Genomic DNA, 11,721 nt, shown 5'->3' with positions numbered 1-11,721 from the left:
CCCGATGGTCACGCCAAAGTCCGATGGTCTGCACCAAACCCCGATGGTTCACATGCCAAAGTCCGATGGCGCAGAAAAATAATTATTATTTATGACGTCATAGTACTTTTGCGCCAAATTGCGATGCCATGCCACGCCAAGGTAAAACGGTTTAAAATAAATTAAATGAATTTTAAGTATTTAAATGCCAAAGTAATAGGGTTTACTAAAAAATACAACAACAAAAAATATATTGTACCACTAGCCATAATTTCTTAAGTGGTTGCGAGGCTAACCCTTTCCTCTCGGATGGGTGCGAGGCTAACCCTAATCTCTTGGATGGGTATGATGCTAACCCTAATCTTTCAGATGGGTGCCAGGCTGACCCTAATCTCTTGGATGGGTGTGAGGCTGACCCTAATCGGTCTACAAGTCTGTAACATCCTGGATGGGAGAGAAACTAACCCTAATCAGTCAAACCTCTTTTGGGGTGGGAGACTAAAACTATTCAATTGAATAGTTACAAAGATTAACCCTTAATGTCTTGGGTTGGTGCAGCCTATCCTATATTCAGACTGGTGTAATTGTGCACAAGGAATAACCTTTATCAGCCAAGTGGTGGGCAGAGACTAATCCTAATAACTCAGATGAGTGCAAACATTAAGTAAAATCAGTCAAATGGTACTGTAGATTCCTTATTTTACGCGAGTACTTATTTTCGCGAAATTACCCAAGGATGTCAAATCGTGAGAATAATAATTCGCGAATGGTTGTTTTATCTAGAGATTTTACATACATTAAAGCACCATAAAAATAAAAGTGAGTAATTTTATTTCGCGAGCGGTGCTTCTCGCGTAATTACGCGATAATTTATTCCTCGTGTATATTTAGGAATCTACAGTATTCGATGACTCATCCTAAATTATTGGTTTTGAGTTACGGACTATGGCGTTGAGGATTGAGGTTGGAATATTGTGACGTCATGAACGTTAATTGTTTCTCTGCACCATCGGACTTTGGCGTGTCAGACCTTTGCACTTTAGCGCACGTGTATCATAGGAAACGAGCCATCGGATGTAAGCGTGACCATCGGACTTTGGCGTCCGCACAGATGTCAAACCATCGGGGTTTGGCGCAGACCATCGGATTTTGGCGAGACCATCGGACTTTGGCGTCATCATCGGACTTTGGAGTCTTACAAATATAATAAGATGCACCCCTGTGTTTTGTAGATTCAACTTCATAAAGTTATAAGCCTCGTTGGATGTGTTAAGACTAAAGAGAAATTAACTCAGGTGAGTATTACAGCCCATAGACATTTTAGTACACCTTTGCATTCTCTCAATTAAAAAAGATGACAGTACTGTAAATGTACTACATTTGGCTGTGTATTCTATTTAGTTCCTTTCACCGAAAGCAGCATCTGCTGAAATAAGTGCATCGCTAAAAGTCTTGTGAATACTTATTCATGTAAAGGACATTCAGGAAGCCCTAATTTAAATCTACATTAACTTGTTGAAAAATCAATTTCTGCTAAATATTGTACATGCCAAATAAAACATTAATTTTACAGTATGTTGTTTTATTTTAAGGAGGCTGGGGGTCAACAAATTAACCAAAAATTAACCACCAGATTTAACTTAATTTTTTAGATATGATATCTTATCCTAAAAATGGCCACAACCCCCCAGCCTCTTTAAAGGTAAACACAACAGGAGGTTGAAGATTACCAGGTAAAGAACAGGTAACACTAAGTGATAGCTTTTCTATTTGACTTTTAATAGCTCACCTGAGTGAACGTGGGGTTCCTCTGTCTGTCAGTCTGCTGTATATTATTTGTAATTTTTTCACATTTTCTTCTTCAGAACCACTTGTCTAATTTCAATTGGACTTGGCACAAAGCATCCTAGAGTAAGAGGGATTCAAGTTTGATGGGAAAAGTATTGGCCTAAATATGGGATCAAACTTGTATCATTGGAATATAGAGGAAACTAATATTTTAATCTCTTCTTCTTCTTAAGAACAACAAGCCACAATGAGTCAAATTAATATGTAAGTATCCCAGTAGAGTGAAATTTTCACATTTGTTCAAATTAATCAGCTACCTTCCCTATAATACCTATATTCCCTATATGACGTCTCAATATGAGTGAAAAATTCTCCAACAGGACTTAAAACAACATACAATCAATCAATCGATCAATCCCTATAATCCCATGCCTGCATTAATAGTCATACTTTAATTTTTTCTTGTGAATATTTTAATGAAACGACTATTTTCGAACTCCAGAAAATATACTACATGTATCAGGATATTTTGTGCTTGGTCAATCATTGTCATAAAATATTCATAAAATTAAGTGAATTATTCTAAATTTGTGAGTATGAAAGGAATTTTGTCAAATATAGCCATTGATTTTTAGGAATTAATCAAAACCTGGGTCTTTCAACTTAAGAATATGTAAGTGAAAATGTATAAAAATATGCAAAGAAGCAAATTAATTGCAGATGTAATTCTGTTCTGAGCATGTCTCTGAAACATATGAAGCAAATCAGGGGTCAAAGTTTTGCAAAAGAATAAAAAGAAAACATTAGCTCACCTGAGCCAAAGACTCAAGTGAGTTTTCTGATCAAAATTTTTCCATTGTTAGCTCACCTAAGCTGAAAGGTCAAGTTAGCTTTTCTGATCACTTTTTGTCTGTAGTCTGTCTGTCTGTAAACTTTTCACATTTTCGACTTCTTCAACCACATTTGCCACAAAGCATCCTTATGTAAAGAGAATTCAAGTTTGTTCAAATGAAGGGCCACGCCCTCTTTCAAGGGGAGATAATTGAGAAATAGTGAAAATGTGGTGATATCTTTTAAGAATCGTCTTCTCAAGAACCATTGGGCAAAAAAAGTTGAAACTTATAGGAAACCTTTTTTACATAGTGTTAATTCAAATTTGTTCAAATCATGACCCATGGGAGTAGGGAAGGGCCACAATGGGCAAACAAAGTTTTACATAGGAATACATTGTAAAAATCATTAAAAATCTTCTTCTCATGAACAGCAAAGTCATAATCAGTCATATTTATATGGAAGCATCCTCAGGTAGTGTAGATTTAGGTTTGTTCAAATCATGACCCCAAGTGGTCCGAGGGGGAGGGGGGGGGGCACAATGGGCAATCAAAGTTTTACACAGGAATACATAGAAAAAAGTTTTAAAAATCTTTTTCCCACGAACAGCAAAGTCATGATTAGTCATATTTATAAAATAGCGTTCCCAGATAGTGGAGATTCCAATTCGTTCAAATCATAACCCCCGCGGATAGGATGGGGCTACAATGGGTGATCAAATTTTACATGGGAATATATAGGAAAAAGGATCTGCCGATAAACAAGAAGGGTTACAGTTACTCAGGTTAGCGTTGTGGCCCATGGGCCTCTTGTTTCAAATTGACCAATCAACTAATTATTTATTTAAATTATCAACCCTCGGACGACTCAAAGGTCATTGTCACCTATGTAAATGCCCAATTAAAATACCCACTCTAGCCCCCAACATTCACCATTTTTAGCTCACCTCAGCCAAAGGGCTCAAGTGAGCTTTTCTGATCAAAATTTGACCGTTGTCTGTCGTCGTTATCGTTGTTGTCGTCGTCGTTGTTGTTGTTGTAAACTTTTCACATTTTCATCTTCTTCTCAAGAACCACTGGGCCAATTTCAACCAAACTTGCCACAAAGCATCCTTAGGTAAAGGGGATTCAAGTTTGTTCAAATGAAGGGCCATACCCTCTTTCAAGGGGAGATAATTAAGAATTAGTGAAAATTTAGTGGTATCTTTTAAAAATCTTCTTCTCAAGAACCACTGGGCTGTAAAAGTTGAAACTTATGTGAGACCTTCATTACATAGTGTAGATTCAAGTTTGTTCAAATCATGACCCCCTGGGGTAGGGTGGGGCCACAATGGGGGATGAAAGTTTTACATAAGAATATATAGGAATAAATCTTTAAAAACCCTCTCCTCAAGAACAACTAAGCCACAATTAGTCATATTGTTATGGAATCATCCTCAGGTAGTGTAGATTCAAGTTTGTTCAAATCATGACCCCCAGGGGTAGGGTGGAGCCACAAGGGGGGATCAAAGTTTTACATAGGAATATATAGAAAAAATCTTTAAAAAATAATCTTTTTCTCAAGAACAACAAAGCCACAATTAGGCATATTGATATGGATTCATCCTCAGGTAGTGCAGATTCAAGTTTGTTCAAATCATGACCCCTGGGGGTAGGGTGGGGCCACAATGAGGAATCAAAGTTTTACATAGGAATATATAGAACAAAATCTTTAAAAATCTTCTTCTCAAGAACAACAAAGCCACAATTAGTCATATTGATATGGAATCATCCTCAGAGAGTGTAGATTCAAATTTGTTCAAATCATGACCCCCAGGGGTAGGGTGGGGCCACAATGGGGGATCAAAATTTTACATAGGAATTTATAGAAAAATCTTTAAAAATCTTTCTCTCAAGAACAACAAAGCCACAATTAGTCATATTGATATGGAATCATTCTCAGGTAGTGTAGATTAAATTTTGTACAAATCATGACCCCCAGGGGTAGGGTGGGGCCACAATGGGGGATCATAGTTTTACATAGGAATATATAGGGAAAAAAACTTGAAAAATCTTCTTCTCAAGAACAACAAAGTCACAATTAGTCATATTGAAGTGGATTCATCTTCAGGTAGTGAAGATTCAAGTTTGTATCAAATCATGACCCCTTGGGGTAGGGTGGGGCCACAAGGGGCGATCAAAGTTTTACATAGGAATATACAGAAAAAAAACTTGAAAAATCTTCTTCTCAAGCACAGCAAAGCCTTGTTAAGTCATATTGATATGGAAGCATTCTCAGGTAGTGTAGATTAAATTTTGTTCAAATCATGACCCCCAGGGTTAGGGTGGTGCCACAATTGAGGATCAAAGTTTTACATAGGAATACATAGGAAAAAACTTCAAAAATCTTCTTCTCAAGAACAGCAAAGCCATGATTAGATATATTTATATGGAAGCATCCTCAGGTAGTGTAGATTCAAGTTTTTTCAAATCATGACCCTTGGGGGTAGGGTGGGGCCACAATGAGGAATCAAAGTTTTACATAGGAATATATAGAACAAAATCTTTAAAAATCTTCTTCTCAAGAACAACAAAGCCACAATTAGTCATATTGATATGGAATCATCCTCAGAGAGTGTAGATTCAAGTTTGTTCAAATCATGACCCCCAGGGGTAGGGTGGGGCCACAATGGGGGATCAAAATTTTACATAGGAATTTATAGAAAAATCTTTAAAAATCTTTCTCTCAAGAACAACAAAGCCACAATTAGTCATATTGATATGGAATCATTCTCAGGTAGTGTAGATTAAATTTTGTACAAATCATGACCCCCAGGGGTAGGGTGGGGCCACAATGGGGGATCATAGTTTTACGTAGGAATATATAGGGGGGAAAACTTGAAAAATCTTCTTCTCAAGAACAACAAAGCCACAATTAGTCATATTGATATGGAATCATCCTCAGAGAGTGTAGATTCAAATTTGTTCAAATCATGACCCCCAGGGGTAGGGAGGGGCCACAATGGGGATCAAAATTTTACATAGGAATTGATAGAAAAAAAATCTTTAAAAATCTTTCTCTCAAGAACAACAAAGCCACAATTAGTCATATTGATATGGAATCATTCTCAGGTAGTGTAGATTAAATTTTGTACAAATCATGACCCCCAGGGGTAGGGTGGGGCCACAATGGGGGATCAAAATTTTACATAGAAATATGTAGAAAAAAATCTTGAAAAATCTTCTGCTCAAGAACAACAAAGTCACAATTAGTCATATTGATGTGGATTCATCCTCAGGTAGTGAAGATTCAAGTTTGTATCAAATCATGACCCCTCGGGGTAGGGTGGGGCCACAAGGGGCGATCAAAGTTTTACATAGGAATATACAGAAAAAAAACTTGAAAAATCTTCTTCTCTAGCACAGCAAAGCCTTGTTAAGTCATATTGATATGGAAGCATTCTCAGATAGTGTAGATTTAACTTTGTTCAAATCATGACCCCCAGGGTTAGGGTGGTGCCACAATTGAGGATCAAAGTTTTACATAGGAATACATAGGAAAAAACTTCAAAAATCTTCTTCTCAAGAACAGCAAAGCCGTGATTAGATATATTTATATGGAAGCATCCTAAGGTAGTGTAGATTCAAGTTTCTTCAAATCTTGACCCCTGGGGGTAGGGTGGGGCCACAATAGGGGATCATAGTTTTACATAAGAATATGTAGGGGAAAAAACTTAAAAAATCTTCTTCTCAGGAACAGCAAAGCCATGTTTTGTCATATTGATATGGAAGCTTCCTCAGGTAGTGTAGATTCAAGTTTGTTCAAATCATGACCCCTGGGGGTAGGGTGGGGCCACAATGGGGGATCATAGTTTTACATAGGAATATATAGGGAAAAAAACTTGAAAAATCTTCTTCTCAGGAATAGCAATGCCATGTTTTGTCATATTGATATGGAAGCATCTTCAGGTAGTGTAGATTCAAGTTTGTTCAAATCATAAACCCCAGGGGTAGGGTGGAGCCACAATGTGGGATCAAATTTTTACATAGGAATATATAGGAAAAAATCTTTTCATCAACAGAAAAGCTATGTTTAGTCATATTGATATGGAAGCATCCTCAGGTAGTGTAGATTCAAATTTGTTCAAATAATGGGGGGGGGGGGGGGTAGAAAGGGTCCACAATGGGGGATCAAATTTTTAACAAGGGTATATATAGGAAAAAAATCTTTAAAAATCTTCTGCTCAAGAACAGTAAAGCCATTTGTTATATTGATATGGAAGCATCCTCAGGTAGTTCAAAATCCAAGCCCCCTCCCCTTTAAACTTTTCAATACTGAAGTGATTTGTGCTTTTTCCTAGCCAATGTGCTCAGATGAGCGATGTGGCCCATGGGCCTCTTGTTCAGGTAAGTCCTAGCTGAATTAGTTACATGCTTGATTGGTGTACATGCACAATCAACACTTTGAGAGATCAAGAGTAAAAAACAATGAAATCTGTGTAACGAGACCCAGGTCTTGGTTCTAGAGATAGAGAACTGAAAGAGATCAGGAGTAAATTTGCTTAGTTATATATAGGGAAAAAACGAGACCAGGGTTTTACTTCAAGAGGTCAAGAACTAGAGTTTAGAGTTTGAGCCATCCAGAGTCACCTGTATGTCCCTCAGATTAGGGCGAGGCCACAATAGAAGATGAAACTTAGAAATATACTGGAAAAAAAACTTTAGAAATCATATAAAGCCCTGATTAGTCAAAGATATATGGAAGCATCCGAAATAAGTGTAGATTCAAATTTGTTTAAATCATGCCCCCTGAGGGTGTGTTGGGACCACTTATGATATACACTGTCACTTCGGTATATCACCACCCCCACATACAGCCATAGGAATGTGTAGAACAGATTTTTCTATATACACCCTTAAGGAGGCTGGGGGGTCAAAAAATTAACCATCAGATATAACTTAATTTTTTAGATATGATATCTTAAGCTGTCAACTATCATTTGGCAAACAAAAATTTCATACATTTTAGTTTTAAAATTTGATCATTTTTGTATATCTTTATATGGAGCTCTTCTTCTAAAGGAGATCAATATAATCTGAAAATGGCCACAACCACCCAGCCCTCTTAAAAACCTGCTGTAAAGCCAAACTCTCCCATCGCCATCCGAGACCTGTTCTTGGATATAAAAGGTCATATTACCTTTATATTTCCCCCGATAACAATGAGCCATAATTACACACTTGATAGGTAAGACCGCGTGTTCTGTGTGGTGAATAGTAACAAACACATGTACTATGAGAAAAGGTGTATCATTATAGATAATTGCTATAATAGACTAAATAAAAACCATCTCAAAATGAAAGATGATTAAACATTGAATTTCTGTTGTAAATTACAAATAAATTACGTGCACTATGTGGCCTTCACGTGTTTGTCAACCTTTAACGTACTTCAACCATCATAGCATCAACCATGACAAAAATGAAATTCTAGATGTCATGTATTTACATGGTTTAACAAATGCAAGAGCATGTGACATCCCAGTAAATATAAGACAAACATTTAATAATTATAGTAAAACAATTCAACAACCGAATGGGTGTATGTATTGTAAAAATATTTACTTACAACAATAAAATTACAATACTGAGTTTATGTTCCCTTTTTGTAAAAAAAAACAAAACAAAACAAAACAAAACAAAAAAACGGAAGTTGTATGGGACTTTATAGATGAGTTCATGTTTTTTTTTTATATTTCTTTACAGGTTCCCAGGGACATGCTGTATAAATCTACAAAAAGAGGACTATCACCATTGTTCAGGTTTCTTACTTTCCTTTAATAGAGGTTGGAATCATATGAAGTATTGATCATGCATACAATTAGAATGTTAAACAATACATATAATCTGGAAACAGTTATCAAATTCAAACCTTCAAAGATGACTTATATGATTTGAGTAAAATCATTGATAAAATAAATTGAATCTGTATAATTTATTTAATATTGAAAAATATTAGGCTAAAAAATTAATGTAATTTCTCAGGCACCGCCGCATCTGGTCAAGCACTGACTGATCAATTTTATTGACATATTGACAAAGGGAAATAACTAAATTTTCTTTTTTTCTAAGTTGAAAAAGAAAATTGAGTTATGCCCCTTTTCATACATGCTAACTTGAAGACGTTTTTCTTAGATACACAATATATTTCTTGTTTAATGGGTACTTTATCATTTAACTTCTTACAAAAATGTTTGGAAAATCATTATATAAAGTTGAGTACTGCATACTATAATAAATATAAGAGAACAAAACAAGTAAGAATTGATTAAGATCATCAGTTTGTTGACTGCTATGAAGAAGAGATATCACATGCTTAAAAAAAGGCATGCTGGATTGAGTTTTTAAAATTTTTGGCCTGAGAAACTAAAGATTATTATTTTTTTTGGCTTAATGTCATTTCTTTTTAACCCAGGACACAGGAAGAGAATGTAAAGATATATTGGAAATGTGACCAGAGGAAATCAGAAACCTACGTGCAGTTAATTGTTACCAGATACATGAAATCAGGCTGGTATACATTTCTTTGTCACTATATAACTGTGTCAAAACAGGCTGTAAATTACCTATCTCTAAGTAGTTATCTAGAGTTTGACACTTAATTAATATAAAATATAATATGGTGTGTGCTCACTGAGTGAGCAAGATTGATATAAATACATCACAGAACAGCTAGGAAAAAATATCACAAGGAAATATTAATGCAATTTGGTAGTAACCTTGTACTTGTTAAATTATCTGAATTGTAGAAAGTTGAATAAGTTAAAGTTAAATAATATCATTTTTGTTTTTCACAGAAAGTCTCCCATTGACACAGACCCAGGGTGTATTGTACATAACTAAAGGAAAGGAATCACTGTGGTATATATAATTATTTCTTTGTTACTTTATGTAACTGTGCTGTACATAACCAAAGAAAATCTCTATATTTTAACTATGCTCTGTTACTTTATGTAATATGTCAAAAGAGAATGTAGAATACATATTATTTAGAGTTTGCTGTGTCAATGAATCGAGTCAAGTTATAATTTAATTCTAATTATGTTGTACTTTTATCAAGTAATCATGACTAATTTAAAATTGATACAATTTAATTTGATTGCCAGTATTTGAAAGTATTGATTTAAACAGGACAATTTTAGAATACTTGTACATATATGACATGTAGTTTGTTATGAGGTCAAATAATTTTTGATATAATGTTCTAAAGTTCACATGAAGATGTTGTGATATTGTCATTTTTTCTGTAGCTTCCAGTCCATAAACAGAGACGTCAGTGTGACCTTGATCTCAGACACAGTGTAGATTCAACAAATGTGTACCTGTCCACATCGCCTGATCACATCACAGACACAGTGTAAGGATTCAACAAATGTGTACCCGTCCACATCGCCTGATCACATCACAGAAACAGTGTAAGGATTCAACAAATGTGTACCTGTCCATATCGCCTGATCACATCACAGAAACAGTGTAAGGATTCAACACGTGTACATGCAAATACATGTATATGAGGTTTGTCTACAGTGTAGAGAGACATGAGTTATAGATCTAGATACTATAATACAAAGTGTGAAGCACTGATCTTTAAAGTTATTTTAACTGTAAAGATAGACAAGTTATTGATACAAAATTTAAAGAAAGTCGTATGTAAATGAACTTGACACATTAATTGTGAATCATTTTTGTCCTAGTGTTCTAAGGTTTACATGAAGATGTGATTTTGTCGTTTTTTTTGTAGCTTCCAGTCCATAAACAAAGACGTCCACATCATCTTGATCACTGCAGACACAGTGTAAGGATTCAACACATGTGTACATGTCAATATATATGATATTTGTCTACAGTGTAAAGAGACACTACTTATAGATCTAGATACTTAATATACAAAATATAAAGTATTACATAACCTGATCGTAACTGTAAAGAGAGACAGTTTATTGATAAAACATGTTTAGAGATCGAGTCATGTAAATTAACTTGACATGTTTTATTAAGTGTAAGGGGTGTTAATGATTTACATTTAATTATATTAATTAAGTGAAAAATCATTGATCTAAAACATTATATTCTTTTTTTAAATGTAGACCTATAACTGATGTAGATAATTCTAGTACAATGTTGTAATTTACAGAGAGATCTGCCTGACTGAGGAAATCAACACGGGATTCTGTTATAAAACCACAGGATAAAGATGAAATAAATGTCTGCTGTCAATGATGTATAGATTTGTGTTACAGAAATCTGTCACAGTGACAGGTGTTAGTCGTGTATGTCACATTACCCGTGTATCCTCAGACCGGGTCTGGATCAGTGATATAGACAATCTCATCTTGTCAAACACAGCAGGGGATAAACTACATCATCTGACAGATATACGTAGTATATGGGGAGGACACACTGTGAACAATGACGGTGATTTAATTTATATAGACAGTGAGTATAACATCAACAAACTGTCTATAGAGAACACAGTAAAGACTCCATTAATAAAGTACAACACAGCACCATGGGAACCACTGAGTGTCTACAGCTCCCCCTCCACTGGAGACCTGCTGGTCGCGATGTATAACACTGATACAGATACAGGCAAGTTAGTGCGGTATAACTCCACAGGAGAACACATCCAGACCATACAGTACAACAACAACACAGGTCAGGGACTGTATAGAGAACCTATCTACATCACAGAGAACCGCAATGGAGATGTTATTGTGTCTGACTTGGACCGTGTAGTGGTGACAGATCGTGGTGGAAGTCATCGCTTCTCCTACACAGGACACCCATCAGGATCAGGACTATTGCCACATGGAATCTGTACTGACGCGCTGTCACACATCCTGGTGTGTGATTATAACACCCAGTCAGTACAGATGTTAGACAGGGACGGTCACTTCCTGTCACAGATACAGACATCACCACACGGGATAGACACACCACGGGGCCTGAGTTATGATGATAACACACACCTACTGTGGGTAGGGTCACGGTACAACAACACAGTCAACATATACAGAGTGGTAGACAGAGACTCTCTGACTGGTAAGTAATAATGTAGTAGATTTATGTGTTTTGTTTAACAATA

General features: G+C 35.8%; 1 protein-coding gene across 1 annotated transcript; it reads left to right on the top strand.

The window, feature by feature from the left end:
- The first annotated feature begins 10,393 nt into the window (after window positions 1–10,393).
- LOC133201975 (uncharacterized) lies at window positions 10,394–11,686 on the top strand. The gene is made up of 2 exons (XM_061337761.1): window positions 10,394–10,431; window positions 10,771–11,686. Exon 2 carries the CDS (start codon window positions 10,853–10,855, stop codon window positions 11,684–11,686), a length of 834 nt encoding a protein of 277 aa, XP_061193745.1. The 5' UTR covers window positions 10,394–10,431; window positions 10,771–10,852.
- Window positions 11,687–11,721: the final 35 nt, after the last annotated feature.

Source organism: Saccostrea echinata, unplaced genomic scaffold (assembly GCF_033153115.1).
Source record: "Saccostrea echinata isolate AGI-Se365-2 ecotype Australia unplaced genomic scaffold, CSIRO_AGI_Sech_v1 ptg000046l, whole genome shotgun sequence".
In the NCBI taxonomy this organism is placed as follows: domain Eukaryota; kingdom Metazoa; phylum Mollusca; class Bivalvia; order Ostreida; family Ostreidae; genus Saccostrea; species Saccostrea echinata.
Note: the sequence above shows the minus strand (reverse complement) of the source record. Positions and strands in the feature narration are given on the sequence as shown.

Bases quoted from the DNA above. Each gene is read 5' to 3' on its own strand.
- LOC133201975 (XM_061337761.1), top strand. From the start codon at position 10,853: ATGATGTATAGATTTGTGTTACAGAAATCTGTCACAGTGACAGGTGTT.